The sequence below is a fragment of the Physeter macrocephalus genome, chromosome 20 (assembly GCF_002837175.3).
Source record: "Physeter macrocephalus isolate SW-GA chromosome 20, ASM283717v5, whole genome shotgun sequence".
In the NCBI taxonomy this organism is placed as follows: domain Eukaryota; kingdom Metazoa; phylum Chordata; class Mammalia; order Artiodactyla; family Physeteridae; genus Physeter; species Physeter macrocephalus.
In genome coordinates, this window is record NC_041233.1 from 22,635,906 (window position 1) to 22,659,510 (window position 23,605).

Here is a 23,605-nt window from a genome sequence, read left to right on the forward strand (position 1 = left end):
CTGGTCCCCCACCAACTCCAAGTTCCCTCACTCCCTAGGGAATGTTGCTTCTGAGGGGCTACGGAGCAGAATGTCCACCTACTGCTTGGCAGCCGGGCTCAGCAGGGCTCCACAGGGTGGGGCAGTGCGGAGAAAGCCCGCCCCTTGGGTCTTAAGCCCGCCCCTCACTCGAACAGGAGAGGGTACTCACTGCCACCTAAGGGCTGGCACAGCCCACACCTCCCAGCATCACCTCACAGAATCCTCCTAGCAACCTGCTCGCAAGGAGGTCATTGCCCTTCTTTCCTTTTTAATCAATATACTTTCAATTTTAGCTTTAGATTTTTAGAAAAGCAGCAAGGACAGTACAGAGTTCCCTGTTATTAATATCTGCCATTACCATGGTACATTTGTCACAATGCATGAACCAATACGGACACATTAGTACTTAACTAAAGTCCATGTTTTTTCAAATTTCCCTAATGTAGGGGTATTGTCCCATTTTTTGGCTATGAGATCGCATCTGGGTCAGCAAATTACATTTAGTTATCCTATCTCCTTCGACTGCTCCAGGCTGTTTATCCTCTCTGATGGCCCTCAGACTTTCCTGGGTTTTGATGACCTAAACAGTTTTGAGGAATACTGGTTAAGTATTTTGCAGGCCGTCCTTCAATTTGGGTATGTCTGATGTTTTCCTCATGGTTAGACTGAGGTTATGGGTTTAGGGAGGAAGAACACAGAGGTGAGCGCCCTCATCACATCATGTCAAGAGTACGTGCTATGGGACTTCCCTGGCAGTCCAGTGGTTAAGACTCCACACTTCCACTGCAGGGGGTGCGGGTTCGACCCCTGGTCAGGAAACTAAGATTTCGCATGCCATGCGGCGTGGCCAGAGAAAACAAAAATAAAAGGAGTGCGTGCTACCAACATAACATCACTGGTGATGCTGACCTTGATCACCTGCAAGACAGGCTGCCTGCCAGTTTCCTCCACTGTAAAGTTACTACCTCCCCCCGCCACCCGGCCCCGGCTTCCATGCTCTGCTCTTTAGAAGGATGTCACTACGCACAGCCCCCCACTTCAGGAGTGGGGAGTTAAAATCCACCTCCTTGAGGGCAAAGGACCTACGTCATTTATTTGAAATTCTTCTGCAGAGATTTGTTTCTTCTTCCCCATTTATTTATGTATTCAATCATTCATTTATCAGTATGGACTCGTGGATATTTATTTTGTACTCTGGCTTATAATCCAATACCTCATTATTTATTTTATTGCTCAGATTGTCCCAGCTTTAGCTCTTTCAGTTGGCTCCTGTCCTTTTAACACACTCCCATCGTTTTTGGGTTGGGGGTCTTGGGGGGGCACTTCCTTACTTTCTGACATTACAAGACGCTCGTCTTGGGCATTCCCTGCCCCAGCTCTACAGTCAGCCACTCCTCTAAGAAGCTCCAAGGAGCATGGTATGTGATCTCTGTTTTCATGGCCAGAAAAGCTGGCCCAAAGTGATGGAAGCGCTCGTCTAGGGACAGCAACCACAGTTGGCGTTCAAGTGCAGCCTCCACTCATGTGCCTTCCCTGATCACTGAGTGCCTCTGAACCTGAACAGAATGCGGGCAGCATTGCTTGAAGGTCGGGGAATGGTTAAAATGACTTCTCCGGCCCTTTCTCAATACTGGGCTCTGGGGTCAGTCCTACTGTCCCCAATCCCTGACCCTTCTAGCAACACGGCGCACAGCGACTCTGCAGACCAGGCGCTCCAATGCACCCTGCATCTCATGAGGCCAGGACGCTCCTCCTTCCCCTTGTTTATGATTGCAGGAGGCCAGGTGGCAGTTCAGGTGTGTTGCCACTGCCTGTGCAAGCAAGACCCTCTTGTTATTCCTGGTGGCTTCACAGGATACCGCAATCCCTCAACATTTCAGGCAATGAACCGTTTAGGGACTATCTGAGGAAGGAATGTGAATCATGGGTGTCTAAAAACCTCCACTGCCACCTTCAGGAAGGATCAAGAAGGCACCGCATGGAAGCTTGCAGAATGGGTGTCCGTGGATTGGATGACATCCCAGAGGAAGAGAGAGCGTTCCTGCATCATCACCCAGGCTCCTGATGGCACAGGGGACAATACTGTGTGGAAAAGCACAGATTTTGATGACTCTATGCTGAAAGTGATTGGACAAGTAATACTCTGAATGTGAGGAAGTTATGGGAATACCTTAGTTCCCCACTTTGTCACATCTGTGTACATACAAGAGCAATATATGATCAAAATCTAAGCCTATACAAGGCTAAAGAGCTCTTCCAATAAGTACAAATACAAATATAAGTGATAAGAAAACACCATATCAGAATTTAATCGGTAGCATTTTTTCTCTTTCTCAAGTCCACGAAATAACGGAGCATCTGACGACTGATGGGGTCTTAGATTTCATGAAATGTGGTAAATATGTGTTCACATACGTCTGAACTCATCTGTGTGTGCACATGTGCATGTATCCATGGCACACGGATAGATGTGGGCATATGTATATGCATGTGTGTAAACACATGTACCGTACACGTGCTTGCATGCACACGTGCGGATGTATGTCAGCAATATACTGCTGCCTACAGCCTGGGGTCCCTGCTCTCCCCAGGCCCTCGGGCGCTGACCCACGCAGGAGCCAGAGCTGGGCCCTGCTGTGCCCTGGGCTGGGACACTGAGGCCTCACCAGGGAGCCATGCTGACTTATATGCCACGTTGGCAGGCCCTGCCTTTGAGGTCACCAGTGAGATCTTAAATATGAGGCTGCTCTCTGGGTGGTGCGAGGAGGGTGCTGAGTCTCCCGGTTCCTTTCTCAGCTGCCACAGGCTCAGCTACTACATCCCCTGGAGTTAGTTATCCTATCTCCTTCGACTGCTCCGAGTTCAGTCACGGGCTGGCGTGGGCTACAGGCCGGCACTTTAAGTGGCCTCTAACCAGCACACCTCTTCAGGTGTGGCTGCCCCTGGGGCTCCCAGAGCCTGCAGGCTGGCCCATGCCGTCCTCCTGGGCCCGGCCGCTCAGCCCACCTCACACCCGGGCTGTTCGTGCAGCCTGGTTCCAGAGTGCTCAGGGCCAGGCCTCCCAGCCCAACAGAGTCCCTTTCATGAGTCCACAACACTCAGCATTTATCCCCCGCGACCTATTTCCAAAATGCAGGAGCAGTTACAGCCCAGGTCAGCCTGCTGGTGTGTGAAGAGAGGCAGTGAGCAGGCCTGGAAAGAGCCGTGCTCTGCACGTGATCTCACCCTGCGCCGACCCTCCTCTGAGCCTGTGGAGGCCTGGGGACAGCAGGTGAGGCAGAGGTCAAGCGTTTAGAACAGGGCCTGGTACACGGCCTGCGCTCAACCAAGAGCAACGGCTAGTTAGTTTAAAACTTATACCTCCCACTTCGGCGGCTGAGGAGCGACCCATGAGATCACCCTAGAAGCAGTCAGGAGTCTGACCTCCAGACCTGCGAGGGAGAAGCCGGATATGGAAGCCCTTGGTGAGCCGTCAGGCTCTCTTCACCCCCGAAGGGTGCTGCTTGTTATCACAGCTCTCCTGCCAGGAATTCCTGCCGGGAATCCCAGCACTGGGCCAGTTCTCTTCCCGGTGGGCTCGCCTGCGTGGGGCAACAGGAGCTTATACCTTTTTTTTTTGTTTGGCCCGTGCCACGTGGCTTACGGGATCTTAGCGCCCCGACCAGGGATTGAACCCGGGCCCTTGGCAGTGAAAGCACTGAGTCCTAACCACTGGACTGCCAGGTAACTCAGGAGCTTATACCTTAGGGCGGGGGTCACACGTGGTCACGAGGGACACTTTGACACTGACGATTCTCTCTCGTGGGGGCGTCCTGTGCCCTGGAAGGTGTTTGGCAGCATCCCTGAGCCCCTCCCATTAGATGCCAGAAGCACCCCAGCCCCTCCAGCTGTGACAACCAAGATATATCTCCAAACCTTCCCAAGTGTCCCCTGGGGAGCAAAATTGCCCCCAGTTAAGAAACACTATCTTAAAGTAAATGCATTTTTGCTTTTCCTTTTTGGGGGTGGTCTCTGAGTGTCATGAAAGCAGTGGAAAGTTTCTAGGGGAGAGACAAAAAAAGAGAAAGGACCAAAAGGAGAGGGAGGAGGGGGATTTGCATCCTTCCAGTGAGCAGGGATGCTGAACTGCTCACACATCCCCGAAAGGAAGAGGTCTGGCAAAGCAACACTCTGTCAGCAGGAAAGCAGTTTTCGTGGTGTTCCAAACCCGTTGTTATGATGAATATCTAACACGTTTAGTGACAAAAGAAAGCCATGCTCCCAGGCTGAGGCCACCAAGGTCCAGGTCTGACAGCCAAACCTCCTGGATCTAGAAGGGGAGCCAAGCTTTTCCTAGCAGGCCATCTAAGAGGTGCTCAACACCTTCGTAGTGTCAGCCGAGTGGGGCAGGTAAGGAGCAGGGTGGGCAAAGGGTCTACCACCCAGACAGGTGGGATGCCAAGAGGGGTCCGGCTGCAGGCTGGCTTGGTGAGGACCAATGAAAGGGCCTCTTTGCTCTTCTCACCTCCCTCTGCCCTGGCTCCAGGCCTGAGGAGGATACCCATATCCTCACATCAAAGGGATTCTTCATCCCAGAGAAGATTCGGTGAGTCACCCCAGGCAAGGAGAGGGCTCCTGCCGGCACCAGCAGGCCTGGCCACAGCCAGGAGCCAAGAGCAGGAAACGTGCCCCAGGGTGAAGCTTCAGGATCCTGACTCTGCTAGGGAGACCCATCTCAGGAAGAGGCTCCTTCTGCAAAGGGGCAACATTCTTCCCACCTCCCGGGCCGGGAGTCCAGCAACCCTCCTTCTCCCCCATCAAGTTCTGCCACAGCAGTAGTGGAAGGAAAGTACAAACTTTGGAATCAGACAGGTATGAGTTCGAATCGCAGCTCTGCCACTTGTTAGCTGTGTAGATTCTGAGCGAGCCACTTAGCTTCTCAGAGCCGCAGAACGTTGCCTGCATAAGGCAGCAGTGAGGATTCAAGGAGCCTGCCTGTAAAGTCCTCAGCTCTGTGCCTGACATGCGGTAGGTACTGGAATGACACTGTGATATTTGAGATATTCAGGATAGCTCGGAGTCCCCGCATCCTGGGTCTTTCTGCTGCCCCATCACAGCCTCAGCTGGCCTCTGGCGTCCACCCTCTCCCTCCCTCAATCCACCTGGGTGCCACCATCAGGCAATGTTCTTCATGCATTCTCTCCACTCAAGAGCCCATGCTACTGCCTGATGGACCATCCTGCCACAGCTATACTACCGAGAGTTCTCTGCAGGCCTCTGTCACCTCTCTTGCACACCAGGGCAGTGCTGCCTGGCTGCCCCCACGCTTGGCCTGTATGCTCTTCACCTTGCCAGACCCCTCCCCACCAAGGTTAGCTCAGCACCAACCTCCTCCAGAAAGCTCTCCTCTCTCCCCGAGTCCACAGGGATACCGCCTCCTTCAGCACTGCCCTCAAAGGTCCCCTAGAACAGGAGTCTGTCTGTCATACTAGGTACTCACCAGGCACTCACTAAATGCTGAAAATTGCCCCTTATGTTTCAAATGTTTCCCTTGGCCAAAGCAATCCTGAGAAAGAAAAAGGGAGCTGGAGGAATCTGGCTCCCTGACTTCAGACTATACTACAAAGCTACAGTCATCAAAACAGTATGGTACTGATGCAAAAACAGAAATATAGATCAATGGAACAGGATAGAAAACCCAGAAATAAGCACACACACCTAAGGTCAATTAATCTATGACAAAGGAGGCAAGAATATACAATGGAGAAAAGACAGTCTCTTCAATAAATGGTGCTGGGAAAACTGGACAGATACATATAAAAGAATGAAATTAGAACATTCTCTGGGTTTCCCTGGTGGTGCAGTAGTTTGGAGTCCACCTGCCAATGCAGGGGACACAGGTTCGATCCCTGGTCCGGGAGGATCCCACATGCCGCAGAGCAGCTGAGCCCGTGTGCCACAGCTGCTGGGCCTGCGCTCTGGAGCCCACAAGCCACAACTATTGAAGCCCACACTCCTGGAGCCCATGCTCCACAACAGGAGAGGCCACCACAATGAGAAGCCCGCGCACCGTGACAAGGAGTGGCCCCCACTCACCACAAGTGGAGGGGGCCTGCACACAGCAATGAGGACCCACATAGCCAAAAATAAATAAATTAATTAATTAAATTTTTTTTAAAAAGAACATTCTCTAACACCATACACAAAAATAAACTCAAAATGGATCAATGACCTAAATGTAAGGCCAGACACTATAAAACTCTTAGAGGAAAACAGGCAGAACACTCTTTGACATAAATCACAGCAATATCTTTTTTGATCCACCTCCTAGAGTAATGAAAATAAAAATAAAAATAAACAAATGGGACCTAATTTAACTTAAAAGCTTTTGCACAGCAAGGAAACCATAAACTAAACAAAAAGACAACCCACAGAATGGGAGCAAATATTTGCAAACAAAGCGACCGACAAGGGATTAATCTTCAAAATATACAAACAGCTCATGCAGCTCTATGTCAGAAAAAAACAAACAACCCAATCAAAAAATGGGCAGAAGGGCTTCCCTGGTAGCGCAGTGGTTGAGAGTCCACCTGCCGATGCAGGGGACACAGGTTCGTGCCCCGGTCCGGGAAGATCCCACATGCCGCGGAGCGGCTGGGCCCGTGAGCCATGGTCGCTGAGCCTGCGCGTCTGGAGCCTGTGCTCCACAACGGGAGCGGCCACAACAGTGAGAGGCCTGCGTACCGCACAAAAAAAAAAAAAAAAAAAGGACAGAAGATCTAAATAGACATTCCTTGGAACTCCCTGGTGGTTCAGTGGTTAGGACTCCGTACTTCCACTGCAGGGGCTACAGGTTCAATCCCTGGTCAGGGAGCTAAGGTCTTGAAAGCCATGCAGTGTGGCAAAAAAAATAAAAATAAAAAATAAATAAGTAAATAGACATTTCTCCAAAGAAGACATACAGATGGCCAAAAAGCACAAGAAAAGATGCTCAACATCACTAATTATCAGAGAAATGCAAATCAAAACTACAATGAGGTATCACCTTACATAGGTCAGAATGGCTATCATCAAAAAGTCTACAAACAATAAATGATGGAGAGGGTGTGGAGAAAAGGGAACCCTCTTATACTGTTGGTGGGAATGTAAAGTGGTACAACTACTATGGAGAACAGTATGGAGGTTCCTTAAAAAACTAAAAACAGAACTACCATATGACCCAGCAATCCCACTCCTGGGCATGTGTCTGAAGAAAACCATAATTCAAAAGATACATGCACCCCAATGTTCATTGCAGAACTATGTACAATAGCCAGGTCATGGAAGCAACCTAAATGTCCATTGACAGAGAAATGGATACAGAAGATTTGGTACATATATACAATGAAATATTACTCAACCATAAAAAAGAATGAAAAAATGCTATTTGCAGCAACATGGATGGACCCAGAGATTATCATACTAAGTGAAGTCAGACAGAGAAAGACAAATATCATATGATATCACTCATGTGGAATCTAGTTTTAAAAAATGATGTATATGAACTTATTTATAAAACAGAAACAGACTCACAGATTTCAAAAACAAACTTATGGTTACCAAAGGGGAAATGTGGAGGGGAGGGATAAATTAGGAGCTTGGGATTAACATACACACACTACTATATGTAAAATAGATAACCAGCAAGGACCTACTGTATAGCACAGGGAAGTCTACTCAATATTCTGTAATAACCTATATGGGAAAAGAGTCTGAAAAAGAATGAATATATGTATATGTATAACTGATTCACTTTGCTGTACACCTGGAACTAACACAACATTGTAAATCAACTATACTCCAATAAAAATTTTTTTTTAATGGTTCCCTTGCCCTGAGATTTGAAGAAGTCTTAAGGAAAGAGACCCACTACAGATGGGTAAAGCGAGGAACAGCTTGGAAAGCCAAGTCCATCCAGGGCCCAGCAGCATGTGAGGGAGTGCTGAGGAGTCCTTGCCCACCATCTGGAGCTGCATGAATATTTATAGCACATGCCCAGGTTAATGCAAAAGTAAAGTGAGAGGCAAGATGCCCCTGAGAGCTGCAGTGACTGGGGCCTGATGGCCTGATCAGATCATTCCGAGTTCCACTAAGGGCTTTGTCCCCTCCTCCCTGGGTTAGCACAATGAGACCATCCATCCTGGGAACCAGATCTCTCTCTGATCCCACCAGGCCAGCCCTGGCCCCGGAAACCGGGATCAGAAACGGTCACAGGCAGGCAGGTGCTGCGAGGGAAGAGCAAAGGGACACCCTTTTTACCGGTTTCATGAAATCCCTAAGGGAATTAGCGCTTCAAGCATTCCAGCCAAATACAAGTTCCCACACAATGGACAGGATGTGCTGCTGGTCCCCTGGGAGGGAGAGGTTGTGGGCAGCCCCTCCACTCACTGCCACAGGAGGAACTCTGGCTGGCTGTCCACTGCACCTGGGAAAGTCAGAACCCCAAACCCTCACTTTCCCCCTGGGGCAGCCGCAGCTTTGCAAGGCAGCAGCTCCTTAGGCGTGGCCCATCTCAGTGCTCTGAGCCTCTCTTCCGCAGAGGAACAAGCCCTCGAGGGAAGCTCTGTCTCAGCTGCACACCTCTGTTCCCACACCCACAAGGGCAAGGCAGCAGTGAGCAAGGAACCAGCCTCAAACAGCCCTCCAGAACCTCTGAGAAGACATTTACTCTCCTCCTCACCTACTTTCTGGTAGGTTGTAAGAAGGAAGGTAGAACCAAGACTATGGAAATAGGCCTCCAAAGCAGGCCCTCCTGGCACGGTCTTCAGTGGTGTGTGTCCCGCAGGGGCCTTGCCAAGGGCACAGAGTGGCGCAGAACCCACAGCATGTGGGTTTCTACCCTAAGCGGGGACCTCAGGGACTGACACAGGGCCAGGGGCCGTGGTCCCTCCAGGACACACACACATATAATCACTCACTTCCTGGGGTCACTCCCGGGGTCCCACTCCTGGCCTGTGTGGGGACCCACTCAGAACTGCAGAGTTGGTATAAATATTATTTTAAGTTGAAGACATTTGAGATTCAACAGATGCAGAAAGAAACCATCTCAGAAATTCCCTCCTCTGACAAAGCAGCAACTTCTGGGAAAATGAGCTACTATAAATCCCCTCCCCAGGGGAATTTCATGGTCATCAAAAAAAAAAAAAAGGGGGGCTTCCCTGGTGGCGCAGTGGTTGCGCGTCCGCCTGCCGGTGCAGGGGAACCGGGTTCGCGCCCCGGTCTGGGAGGATCCCACGTGCCGCGGAGCGGCTGGGCCCGTGAGCCATGGCCGCTGAGCCTGCGCGTCCGGAGCCTGTGCTCCGCAACGGGAGAGACCACAACAGAGGGAGGCCCGCATACCACAAAAAAAAAAAAAAAGGCAGAAAGCCCACTTGCACCTGCCTAAACATATATTATCACAAACTTTCTTATTTCCCAGTTGTTCTCCTAAAGCCCATTTATCTTTCCTAAAGAAACCTATTTGCCCTTCCCATAGAGCCTTTTCTCCCCTCTCATCCATTTATTAAGTTAGGCATATAAGCCCCAAATTCTAACCACCCTTTTGTGAGTTACTCATCACTGAGCACTTGCACAGACATGCACATTGCATACGTAAACAAACTTTCTTTTTCTCTTGCTAATCTGTCTTTTGTCAGTTTAAATTGCATGTCTCCAGGTACTAAACCTAAGACAGCAGAGGAAAAGTTGTTTCTTCCCTGACATCTGGGTCACCAGCCATGGACAGCACCACTTGGCTGAGGCTACAGACCTCTGCAGAGGCCATAGGAAGAGGGTGGCTCTGAAGTCGACAGAGTGTCACTCAGATCTCAGCCCCGTACACGACCAGATGGGAGACCAAAAAGTTATAGCCAGCTCTCTGCGCCTCGGTTTCTGTGTAAGGACATCAGGGATACTCAGACCTCTCACAGGGTTATTGGGAGACCTGAGTAAACGAGGCCACGTTTATAAAGAGCCTGGCTCCCGGTGGTTACTCAAAAATGATTCTAATGACTTCTAAAATTATGTAATTTGCAATTGTTTTTTAAATGTATTTTTAATGAATAAATGAAGGCTTTCACTACGGTGTCTTATTTATTTATTTTTATTTTTAATTTATTTTTTTTGACCGTGCCGTGCAGCATGCAGGATCTTAGTTCCCCGACCAGGGATCGAACCTGGGCCCCCCGCAGTGGAAGTGTGGAGCCCTAACCACTGGACCACTAGGGAAGTCCCTAATTTGCAATTGTTTGTGGACATACAACAGTTTATGTGCTCTGAGGGAAGGGACTACATACATTTTCCACTCTTTCTGAGTCCTCCACTGTGGAAGTTATTCTTCTCTCTGCATGCTTCCCTGCTTGATTTCTAGGAACAGATACTGCTCCACCTGACTGCATTCGCAGCAGTAGACTCCACCTGGGGGCCCAAGCCAACGCTCCAATCAAGCAATTAGTCCAGGATGACCACGTGACCCAACCCAGGCTAATCCTCCCTAGGAGGGCAGAAAGGATCCCTTTGCCTTTGGGTCCTAAGAGCAGGAAGTGTGGGAATCTGCGGTTGCCGGTGGTCCTGTTTCCTGCCATGGAGAGAAAGCCTGGCTCCTGTTGGCTTATATCATCAAGCAGACAAGCAGGGAGGAGAGGGAGGAGAGAGCATCCTAATGGACCTGAGGCCTGAGTCCCTGGAGCTGCCCTGTCCCATAAATCCCTTCTTTGGCTTAAGCTAGTGTGAGCTGGGTCTCTGTCACTTATGACCATAAGAGCCCAGATCACACCCACCCTCATCTTGCCGAATGCCTAGCATAGGGGAGGCCCACAGAGGCAGCGTAGCACCTGGCTCTGAACAAATGAATGAATGACAGGCCAGACTGGGGTTGAGGCTAGCTGGGGAGTGGGGCTCCAGCAAGTCTGTTCTACCCTTCCAGAACCTGCTGCCGTGCTCACACTTCAGTCCAACCAAGAGACATTTAAAGAGAAGCTGAGCAACACAATCCTTAACGCAGGGGTCCAGACAGGAAGCTTTCTCTGAGAGGTGCGAGACAGAATGGAGCATGTGGCCCAAGAAAAGAGAGCTCTAGGGTCTTCCTCAGACTACCCACTCTCAAGCACTCCTAACTCTAGGCCTTCTCTCCACACCCTTCTCCCCAACCAGAATCCAGAAAGGGAGGGGCGTTGGCAGGTCAGCTCTTGGGGAGGTATGGGGGAGACGGTCCCACTATTTAGTTGCTTAATCCTCTCACACAGCCAGAATCCAGGGTGTGCCCTTGTGTCCTGAGGGAATCTGCCACTTCTCTAGCTCCAGGAGGGAGGATGCAGCCCATAAGTCAGATGCGCCAGCAGACTCCCTGCCATCCATGGAAAGGGCTCTCTACCTGCGACCCAGTCCAGGCCGCAAACTCAGGGAGTAAAAATGTGTACTTCCATGAAAACTGCGCACTGTCCACAGCACACCTATTGGCCTTATCTGAATCTGATGCTACAGAAGCTACTTTACAACTGAGAGCAGTGTTAGGTAACTGATAGCAACGCAAAACTCTTGTCTACAGACATGTAAATTGTCTTCCCTTCCACCCTGTGAAAAAGCCAATTTTGTCTCTATTTGCACGTTTTCCTTTCAAAATTCCTGATCTATAAATGCCTCTGTTCTTAGGGTTCTCTTTTGAATGGCTTGTAACATCTGTCTGGTTCCCTCACTGATCAGTGAGTAGAGTAAAATCTTTAACACAACACCTGCTTTTATTTCTGTGTGAAGAGTCATGACTTTAACCTTTTTCTGAGAATTATCTCTTAGCAAACTCTGGGGCTGTGAATAGAGCCCAGCTCACACTCCTGGGGTCTTCAGGATCCAGGACCGAGTGTCCCAGCACCGAGCGCTTCCTAAGGTCTCCCCTGCCCCCCGTCATGCTCTCCCTCCTGTTCTCCACCTGCTGGCTCCAGGGGCCAACCTGGCTCTGCTATTAATGGGATTAGTACTCAGCTGTGTGCTCTTAGGTTGGGCTAGCAATTTATAGAGTCCGGGTGGGCGGTCAAGTGCTCCAGTGAGGTGGGTGTGTTCATAGGCAGAGTCACCCTCCCTCCCTCCCTCCCGCCCTCCCTCTCTTTCTCAAATGGCTGCACATGGTAGCTTTTGCTTTTTGAGTGGCAAACCACATGCTACTTCAGGGATAAAAGAATTAGTATCCAAACAAAGAGGTGGCAAGGGGCAGACTTTCTGGCACCCCTCCCCTCCCTGGGGCTCCTGTAGTTGGAGCTGATTTCTACCCCTGCCCTTTTCTTAATGCTAGCATTGTAGACAGAAATCTGCTGTTTTCCCCTTTTCCCATGCTGGCTCCCTCCTTCTCCCATAGACACCATTCACCTCCACATTTACCGATCACCTATCAGGTGTTGTACTAGACACTTAAGCTGTGTGCTGTCGGGTTTCAAAAAAGCCTAAATCAAAGTTCTCACCCTCAAGGACCCCACCTTCAGAGACTTTGACAAAGAACCACATATACACACACACACAAAGACAATACAGCTGTAAGAATGCAGAACACATTGCTTGAGTACTCTCTATGTGCCAGGTGTGTGCTAAATACTTCACACATATTTAACCCAAGAGCAGACACTATTTTGAAAAACGGAGGCTCTCAGGGATTAAATAGTATAACAGACACAGATTGGGGTGTCTGGTAAGCTCAGAACAATTTCTCCAGTGGCCATGCCTATGTCTAGTCCCTCTCCTCCTTTGGAAAACTCTATCTCCTTCTCCAGCATATAGTGATTGGTCCAAAGTGTGGTCATGTGACCCAAACTTAGACCAGTCAGAGTCCAGCCCCAGGAACTTTTGCCTGGGAACTTGAGGGGAAACTTCTTTTGTCTCTGGCCAGGGAGCTATGGCAATAAGAGTCAGCTTCAGTGAAAAGATGCTCAACATCACTAATTATTAGAGAAATGTAAATCAAAACTACCATGAGGCACCACCTTACAATGGTCAGAATGGCCATGATTAAAAAGTCTACAGGGCTTTCCTGGTGGCGCAGTGGTTAGGACTCTACCTGCCAACGCAGGGGACATGGGTTCAATCTCTGGCCCGGGAAGATCCCACATGCTGCAGAGCAGCTAGGCCTGTGCGCCACAACTACTGAGCCTGCGCTCTAAAGCCCGCGGGCCACAACTACTGAAGCCCGTGTGCCTAGAGCCCGTGCTCCGCAACAGGAGGAGCCACCTAAATGAGAAGCCCGTGCATGGCAACGAAGAGTAGCCCCAGCTTGCCGCAACTAGAGAAAGCCTGAGTGCAGCAATGAAGACCCAACGCAGCCAAAAATAAATTAAATTAAATTAAATTAATAAATTTTTTTAAAAGTCTACAAAACAATAAATGCTGGAGAGGGTGTGGAGAAAAGGGAACCCTCCTACACTGTTCATGGGAATGTAAGCTGGTGCAGCCACTGTGGAAAACAGTACGGAGGTTCCTCAGAAAACTAAAAATAGTGCTACCATATGATCCAGCAATCCCCCTCCTGAGCATATATCCAGACAAAACTCTAATTCAAAAAGATACAGGTACCCCTATGTTTATATCATCACTGTTCACAATAGCCAAGACATGGAAACAACCTAAATTTCCATGGATAGATGAATGGATAAAGAAGATGTGGTACACATATACAATGGAATACTACTCAGCCATAGAAAAGAACAAAATAATGCCATTTGCAGCAACATGGATACAACTAGAGATGATCATACTAAGTGAAATAAGTCAGAAAGAGAAAGACAAATACCATATGATATCACTTCTATGTGGAATGTAATATATGGCACAAATGAACCTATCTATGAAACAGAAACAGAATCACGGACATAGAGAACAGACTGGTGGTTGCCAAGGGGGAGGGGGCTGGGGGAGGGATGGAGTGGGAGGTTGGAGTGAGCAGATGTAATAGAATGGATAAACAACAAGGTCCTACTGTCTAGCACAGAGAACTATATTCAATATCCTATGATAAATCACAATGGAAAAGAATATTTAAGAAAAGAATGTACATATATGTATAACTGAATCACTTTGCTGTACAGCAGAAATTAACACAACATTGTAAATCAACTATACTTTAATAAAAAAACAGAAAAAAAAAAAGAGCTTCATGATGCTAATAGCCAGAATCTGTCTTGTAGAGATGTTGGTCAAAGAGAATTAGGATGTCACACAGAGAGAAGGGAACCTAAAAACAGAGTCCATGTAAGCCTCTAGTACCAATTACACTTAAAACCAGCTCCATCCTGTCCCTTCCACAACCTGGCCTGTTTCTTTTAGCCCTGTTTTTCTTAACCTAGTTTGAATTCGTTTTCCATCACTTACAAGCTACACATTCCGAAGAATACAGGTCCCTTGCCTAAGGTCACACAGCTTACAAGGGGCTGGCTGCATGCCCTCCTAAGAGCCACCTTGCCTCCCATGTGGCTGGATTATTTTCCTACAAATGTTGCCAGGGGGATTGGCATGACCCTGGAGTTGACACTTCTGCTCATCAACTGTTTAGTTCCCAGAAATGTGTTATCACTTCCCTCATGAAAGCCATATTATTATCACCAACCACTTACTGGGAGCTTATGCCACGCGAGGTACCATGCTATATGCTATGTGCCTCATTTAATCTCCCCAAACCCTTGCGTAGTAAGTATTGGTAGTGCTGGGGTTTTTTTGTTTTATTTTGTTTTCTTGGTTTTTTATTTTTGTTTTTGTTTTTAACGTGGACCATTTTTAAAGTCTTTATTGAGTTTGTTACAATATTGCTTCTGTTTTACGTTTTGGTTTTTTGGCCACGAGTCATGTGGGATATTAGCTCCCCGACCAGGGATCGAACCCACACCACCTGCACTGGAAAGTGAAGTCCCAAACACTGGACCACCAGGGAAGTCCCCAGGTAATGCTGTTTTAAAAGTGGGGAGGGACTTCCCTGGTGGTCCAGTGGTAAAGAATCCACCTTCCAATGAAGGGGACGCAGGTTCGACCCCTGATCGGGGAACTAAGATCCCACATGCCGCAGGGAAACTAAGCCCGTGCGCATCAACTAGAGAGCCCGCGTGCCGCAACTACAGAGCCCATGTGCTCTAGAGCCCACGCGCCACAACTAGACAGAAGTCCATGCGTCGCAATGAAAGAATCCACAAGCCACAAATAAGACCTGAAGCACCCAAAAAAGGGACACTCGAGAGGGTTGGTATTTTGGGGTTTTGACTTGCCCCCAAGGTCAAAAGACAGGAAGGAGCAGAGCCAGACTGGTTGATTTCAAAGCCCACGCTCTTGGCCAATCCACTAACGTTCCTCCCCACGCAGTACTGTGATCATTGTGATTGGCTGCACGTCCGTCACAGCCTCCAAGAACCTTGCATGTTAGACGGAGTGTAAGTTGATCCTATCGCAGCCCTGGCCCGCCTGCCGTCACCTTTTGGTCTGCATGAGAATGCAGCCAGTCAACTTTCTTACAGGCCTCAGGTCAGAGGACCCTAATCTTAAGGCCAGTGGAGGCCCATGCAGGGGCTGGAAACTTTGGCTTTCTAAAGAGGCCCCACCTGGTACAAATGAACTTGTTTACAAAACAGAAATTGAGTCACAGATGTAGAAAACAAACTTATGGTTACCAGGGGGGAAGCGGGAGGGAGGGATAAATTGGGAGAATGGGATTGACATATACACACTACTATATATAAAATAGATAACTAATAAGGACCTACTGTATAGCACAGGGAACTCTGCTCAATACTCTGTGATGGCCTATGTGGGAAAAGAATCTAAAAAAGAGTGGATATTTGTACACGTATAACTGATTCACTTTGCTATACACCTGAAACTAACACAACATTGTAAATCAACTATACTCCAATAAAAAATTTTTTTAAATAAAATAAAAAATAAAGAGGTCCCACCATGTATATATATCTTCCTTCTCAGCTCTTATGCTCCGGATGAATGTTTACGATGAGCCGTCGAGCTGGGTCTCCTGCAGACTCCAAGCTGAAGGCCCTGCCCTGTTGTCTCCTGTTGATGGGGTGCTTGCCTCCTCCTGCCTGAACTCCACAGCACCCTAGTATTCTGAGCTGGGGCCTGACCCCCACGTCACCCCTCCACCTGGCTTCATAAAGGAGGGCCTGAGGTCCTGCCTGGTCTCCCCAGCATCCGGCCGAGGCCTGAGCAGTTTCCACCGTAGGTCCCACTTGTGCCTAGACCGGTCCCCATCCTCCCAGAGCCACAGCCGCAGGCGCCTCTGACAAAGGCTTCTTGCCGGAAGAGAAACAGTGCAAGCCCACCCCTGACGCTTTCACCCTCCTTTCCCCTGGTCTCCCTCGTCTCTGCCCCTTTAGGTCAGAAGTGCCCAACTGTGGCCCACAGGCCAAATGTGGTGTGTAAATAGGTTTTATTCAGCATTCACAGTGGGTTTTTTTATTTTAGCATTTTAAAAAATTGGGTGTTTCACTTAGATACCTCAATTTAAATTTTCCATATATAAAAATTTTAACAAAACAAAACTGTCTGCATTTCTAACTTTTCTTTAAAAAACTGGCCTTTCTGTGACAAGAGCCCTGCATCTCAGCATGAGAGCCTCCAGTGGCAGCTGAGCAGTGACCACCCACTTTGGACAGTCTGCTTCACAGTCTCAAAATTTGCCCAGGACCCTCATTTTCCCTGCCCATCTGATCTCTGTGAACACCCAAGGCCCACCCTGGGGGCCTGGGATCCCCCTAGCAGACGGACAGCTCACTAGCCAGTCTCCCCAGCCTGGGATTGGGCATTTTCTCCAGATGATGAACCTCAGGGAAGTCCCTTCAACTCTAAGGCAAGGGAGGACCCCGGCCATTCCTGACCCAGGCTCTGAATGTGTCCAAGCCCAGAAGCCACTGGCCATGGGCTCTGGTTTGCCTGTAGGCACCTCAGCACAGGCATGCACAGCTGAGACCAGGCTGAGGCCTGGGATGGACGTCATGCCTGCTCAGGCCCATCTCACCATGGAAATCGCCGTCCAGCTGGACTAAGGAGCAGGCAGTGACTTCCCCGAGTCTACCCAGAAAACACCAGACCCAGGAGAAAGTGTCCATCGGACCAGCGCCGGTGGCCCCCACCCCAGCCCCTGCCCCCAGCCCCGGGACTCGGGGACACTCACGATGTTCATGAGGGTGAGGACGTAGTTCTGCACGTGTTCCTTTCCGTGGAAGCGCACCACCGAGTCGTCCACCGCCAGCAGCACCTCCATGCTGTAGCTGCCCGGCTTGGCATGTCGCCGCTTCCGCTCTGCTTCTCCCAGCCGGTCCCCTACCAGGCCCAGCAGGTTGGGAAGGTCACCCAGGCCAAAAGCTGGAACCAGGACGGGAAGAGACCGAGGTCAAACCCACATAAGGGACTGTCACCGTGACTCCACCCCCGTCACGTGTTCCCCTTTCCCTGCCTCTGAAAGCCAAGGCAGCAGGAGGGTTTGTGCCATACCAGGTAACTGGTGGGCATGAGCCCTTTCCCTGGCGTGAGGACACGGAGAGTATCTAAGGCAATGAAGAGCAGAGAGGCGAGAACTGGCCCGGGTTCCAGTTCGTACGCGGTCCCATCTCCCTGTGCATCCTAGCCCAAGCCCCGCCGCTGCTCCAGGCTCCCCTCCCCTGCTGTGACATGGGGAGGCATAATCCTTGATCTCTTGCCCCACCAGCCTTGCTGTAAAAATCAAAGGTGGCACTGGGTGTAAACATCTTAATAAAGGAAAAAAATTGTGATGTTACCGTGGCCTATGTGGGGTATTTTAGGGACCCCTGGAGCATGCCCTGTGCCCCTCAAATCCCTCCCAATCACTGCCAGCAACTCCAAATTTCACCATCACAGCTTTGGCCTTTTGGATAAAAGCAAAATATTTATTTCTTTAACCAGCATTTATTAACTTGTATGATGTTATCTAGGAGCTGTCGAACTTTTTCTGTAAAGGATCAGATAGTAAATATTTTAGGTTTTGTGGGCCTTCTGGTCTCCGTCTCAGCTCTCCAATTCGACTGTTGGAGCATAAAAGCAGCTACAGACAATACGTAAACAAATGAGTCTATCTAGGTCCCGATAAAACTTTATTTACAAAAAGAAGTGGTAGGCCACATTTGGCCCATGGATCTTAGTTTCTGACCCTTAATCTAATGCAATCCAATCCAGTCCTTACAACAACTCTGTCAGGTTATCGACCCCATTATACAGGCAAACTAAGGTTCAAAGTAGTGTGTCCATGTCTGTCTGAATCCAAAGGCCTTGCTTTGAAACATACTGCTACTTAGAAAGGTAACACCTCAAGCAGTTATCAGTCGTTTACACCATAGCCTGAATAAGGACTGGAGCAACATCTGTTGGGGCAGTGGAGTGAGGGTGCATGAGGACACCATAGGGAAAGCTATGAAAGCAGGACAGGAAGCTGGGGTCCCTCAAGAAAACTTCAACTGAACTTAATGACTTTCCTGCCATCCTACCCTGAAGCTCTGATACTTGTGCACTGATTTCTAAGACTATTCATTTATCCACTGTTATTTGAGAACCGCCCCCCCACCCCCAAGACTGGGCCAGGGGCTGAGGCTGTAAAGATACCACCACTACAATCCCAGCATGTATCCAGAGGTGTGGCTGCAGGAGGGTCCCCAGACTTCCTAGAAGGGTTGAGGGTGGGTGGGTGATGAAGGCAGGGCCCTGTCCTTGAGTCCCCCTGCCTAGTGCAGGTGACAGATAAGAAACCAGATGGTATCAATAAAGTAACGTCAAGGGCTATAGTAGGACTGGCTAGGGCAGGCTTCCACACCGAGACCCACACCGGGACAGGGGAGCTGGGGAAGGCTTCTGGAGAAGGGCATATCTGAACTGGCTGGCGGGGAGCAGGAGACAACCTGCTGGAGCATGGGGAACACAGGGCCCCAAGCAGAGGGATCTGCACCTGCAGGATCCACTGTGAGTATAAGGAGACGCAGCCCACAGTGTGCGTGACCCTCAGGAATGAATCAACGGACACCCAAGTTCTGCCTCTAAGCCTCCATGCACATGGGTACTTCAGGGACTGAAATCTGAGCACAGGGCAATAGGGAACCACAGGGCTCCATGTTACTGTTTCTGTTTTCCCTTTGGTTAGTAGTGCTATCGTGCAAAGGAAGGAAAGCACTAGATTTAAGTTGGGAAAATGGGGACTTCCTTGGTGGTCCAGTGGGTAAGACTCTGCGCTCCCAATACAGGGGGCCCGGGTTCAATCCCTGGTTGGGGAACTAGATCCTACATGCATGCCACAACTAAGAGTCTGCATGCCACAACTAAGAGTCCACATGCCGGGCTTCCCTGGTGGCACAGTGGTTAAGAATCCGCCTGCCAATGCAGGGGACATGGGTTCGAGCCCTGGCCAGGGAAGATGCCACATGCCGCGGAGCAACTAAGCCTGTGCACCACAACTACTGAAGCCCACATGCCTAGAGCCCGTGCTCCGCAACAAGAGAAGCCACCACAATGAGAAGCCAGCGCACCACAACAAAGAGTAGCCTCTGCTCGCTGCAACTAGAGAAAGCCCACGCCCAGCAACAAAGACCCAAACGCAGCCAAAAATAAATAAATAAATAAATTTATGGGAAAAAAAAGAGTTGGGAAAATGTATGGCCACTGGCCTAGTGGAGAAACCAGAAATGGGCAGCCGGCCCTCTGAACAATGCACAGCCTGGTGAGCAGGGCTCAGGCTGGTGTCCACCCTCACTGCCCCTGAGGCCAATGCCTCTCTCTCTGCAGATGACACTGCACCAGAGCTCCTGGTGGCCCTGATGTCTGAGTCCAACAGTGAGTGCAGCAGCCCAGAGACAAATTCCTGGGAGGGGAGAAGACCCCCAGGAGGGGAGGAGGAGGGGCAAGGGCTCTCTCCATGGAGTGAGTAGAATCATAACAGCCACTCCCAACACATGAGCAGTGCCCGGAGGTTTCAGCATTGCAAGTGAAACGGGGAACTTGACCCCTCACAGCTCTCCCTGCCAGGCCTGTCAAAGGGAGGCTCAGAGAGGTTACCTGACTCATCTCAGGTCATACAGCAAGTTCATGGCAAAAGGCCAGAATGTAAACCCAGACCTGCCACTCCCCATTATCACACCCTAACCGGGTCTACCCAGGTTTCTCTCTCAACATAAACAGTAACGGGCATTGGGGAGGGCCTGCTGACATCAGCTATAGACCTTGGAGATGTTCTACTCACACCCTCTTTTATGTGTCTCTCATCCTTCGGGCCAGATATTGGGAATCCTCAAAGCGAGGAGGGGTGAGGGCAGCAGGTCACTGGGAACTTTCAATGAGCCCACCCAAGAAGCCCCATGAGAATGTAAAATGGTGCAGCTGTTTTGAAAAACAGTTTGGCAGTTCCCCCAAAAGTTAAACACAGTGTAGTCATAGGACCTAGCAATCCACTCTTAGGTATATATGCAAAAGAATTGAAAACATATGTTCACACAAAACCTTGTACAAGAATGTTCATAGCAGCATTATCATAATAGCCAAAAAATGGAAACAACCCAAATGTCCACCAACAGAAGAACAGATAAACAAAATGTAGTCTCTCCACAGGATGGACTATTACCCTGCCATAAAAAGGAGTAAAGTACTGATACATGCTCCAGCACACATGAACCCTACATGCTAAGTGAAAGAAAGCCAGTCACAAAGGCCACAGACTGCATGATTCCATATATAGGGGATTCCAGAAGAGACAAACCTCTAGAGAGAGAAGATTGACTGGTGGTTGCCAAGGGGGTTGAGGAGAGGAAAAGGGGAGTGACAGCTAATTCATGGGTATCAGGTTTTTTATGGGAGTGATGGAAGTGTTCTAGAATTAGATAATGGTGATGGTCCCACAAAATTGTGAATATAGTAAAAAAAAAAAAAAAAAAAACCCAAACTGAATTGAATATGTTAAAATGGATTTTTCTCTCCATTAAAAAAAAGCAGCAGCAGCCTTAAGCCCCAGCCTGGCCAGGGGATGAGCTGCCCTGGCGTCTGGCCGCCCCGGCCCCCAGCCAAGGAGCCAGAACTCTGGCAACAGGCGCATATGGCCTGTTGGCATCCAGGTCCCAGGGACCTGGATGGTGGGAAGGCGGCTACAGAGCAGGACTGAGGAAAGGACAGCACTGGGAGAATGGGAACGTCCAGGGCACAGCCTCCAAGGTCAAACCTTTCACCTTAACCGAGATGTTAAATGGAGACAGCCGCATCCAGGAACACTTCACAAACTGGGCTCAGATGCAATGCTGGCTTTAAATTAACAGAGTCAGTGAGTCACAGGTTTTCAAGAAAGTCCCCTATCACCCTTGTCTTTCTAAGGAAGGACCCACATGGGCCAAGGGCATGACACCACCCACAGGCCCACAGGAGGTTCAGTCGGGCAGCCTGATGAAAGGGAGTCAAAGCAGCATTCGGGGCCTGAACCCCACCCTGAGCTCAGCGTCTCGGCCTCCCAGCCAACGACCGTGGTGGTGGACTGTGTGGTTGGTTCCAGGCTCACAGCCCTGGAGTAGGACTTCCCCAAGGTCTCTCCCCAGAAGGGAGGATTTATGGTCTTTTGATTCAGAACTGGCCTCAGATAAAATGGAGCCCGAGGGAGACTTGTCATTCCTCCCAGCCCTGGCGGTGGGAATGGTCACCACCTGCTCCTGAAACCCTCCCCAGCCCCCCGAGGCTCCGCCCAGTCCTCAGCTCCCCCCACCCCCGCCGCCAGGCCTGCAGAGCCCTCCACCATCGCAACATAAGTGCAGCATCACTATGAGCAACAGCGGGAGAGCAGCTGGGGCTTCAGAGGAGGGATTCTATGTGGGGACAACTGGTTTCCAGTTGTTCCTTCACACTGGGCCCAACCCTGCCAGGGCCCAGGCAGGAGGGTGTGGTCACTCATGGCCAGATTCCACCCAGGGTCTCATGTCCTAGTGGCCAAAGGGGCTTCGAGACAAAGCTCAGTCAGCCTATGAAGTCGGCACGGGCCCAGGACCAGCACAGGTCACATCCACTCCTTCATTCACTCAACCACGCGTCCTGAGTAGGTGTGCAGGCCGGGGTGCAGGCCCCGGTGCTGGTCACTGGGGTACAGAAACGCCCGTCTCAGGGCTCTCACCCTAACGTGGCAGCAGTTACCTTAACAACAAGACCATGATAAGAGCAACCATTCATCAAACACCTACTACGTGCTAAGCTCCATGCGGGGATTTCTATACACACTATAATGCACACAGCCTTAGAGGTAACAATGATCGCCCCCACTTTACAGATTAGAAAAAGAGGCTCAGAGATGTTAAGCAACTTGCTGGGGTCACACAGTAGACAGTGGCGGAGGTAGGATTTTTAAATGGTCTGTTGGACACAGAGCCGACCCTGGTGGCCTGACCCCAGGCAGTCTCCCTACAAGTGCCCTAAGAACCTCCTTCCCGTGGCTCCCAGGGGCTGAGATGATTTTCAGGGGGAAGAGCTAACTGCAGCCATTCCACCTTCTGCCTTGGCAGAGAAACAGCCTTGCAAAGCAACACTGAGCCCCTCAGAGACTCTGGAGTCCCAAGGACTACAGTTCAGGGGGCTCAAGTACCTTTCTGGCCCCCAACTCCAGCCTGTTGTGGTAGCCCCTAAAACCCAGTGGCATTTCTCTGCTGGTGCAGTAGGTCTACATGGCCCAGTCCCATTACACAGCTGAGAAGACTGAGGCCAGGAGTTGAGAAGTTCAGGCCAGAAGTTACCTAAAAACACCCCCGAGGTGTGGACGGACGTAGAGCTGGGGGCCCCGCCCACAGCCTACCTTCATTGTGAAGGTCCCCGAGAGGTTCTGTCCACGCCTGCTGGACGACTTCCCGGCGGTACACCACGTGCATCCTCCCGCTGGCCTCCGTCTCCTGCTGCCCCCGCTCCAGGGGCTCAATGAAGTAGTCAGTGCTGTCTGTGCGGATGAGGCCCGCCTGAACCAGGGGCACAGCAAGCAGGAGGAAAGAGGGGGAGAGAGAAGAGATGTGAACACACAGCAGAAGGGGTGAGCGTGTGTGACTGCAAACGAGTGTGACTACACGAGTACAGACTCTTCCTCTAGGGGCTTGGGGGGCCCTGGGATGCCAGCAGGGACATGGGAGGGGGTGTCAGGGGGCCAAGCAAGGGCTCCCATGCCCATTGCAAGCAGAGCAGATCCACTTCCACTGTGTTGTACACTCATGGGGTTCCACGTAACATTTCATTTAAACAAAGGGTTCCAGTGCTTAAAATGGCAGGTCACTGTCACTAGGACTAGGCACACACACCAAAGCACCCCAAAGTGCTATCACTATCCTGCGGATTTGCCTTTATCTACAGACAGACAAGAAGGGAAAGTCCTATCAGTAAAGGTTAACTATCCCTACCTAAGGTGGGCACTGGACCCCAACTCCAGTACAAAGCACTGTTATTTCAGATTTAAAGCACGTGTGCATACACACCAGGCAGGGCAGCTCATGTTTGCTGATGATAAACAAGCCAGGACAGTGCCCCAGGAGTGCGTGTGCTGTTTTTACTCTAATTTTTCGCCTGCATCGAAACAGGCCCTTAAAAAAAAAATCAAGTGTTGGCCTTGGAA

General features: G+C 50.1%; 1 protein-coding gene across 1 annotated transcript in view; it reads right to left on the reverse strand.

Annotated features, from left to right (window-relative positions):
- ADAMTS14 (ADAM metallopeptidase with thrombospondin type 1 motif 14) overlaps positions 1-23,605 on the reverse strand; it is an 87,772-nt gene that overhangs the window by 58,443 nt on the left and 5,724 nt on the right. The window contains exons 2-3 of the mRNA XM_028481476.2: positions 22,805-22,961; positions 17,165-17,355 (exon numbers count right to left, since the gene is read on the reverse strand). Of these exons, the coding sequence (XP_028337277.1) occupies positions 17,165-17,355; positions 22,805-22,961 (348 nt within the window). The remainder of the gene's footprint in view (positions 1-17,164; positions 17,356-22,804; positions 22,962-23,605) is intronic.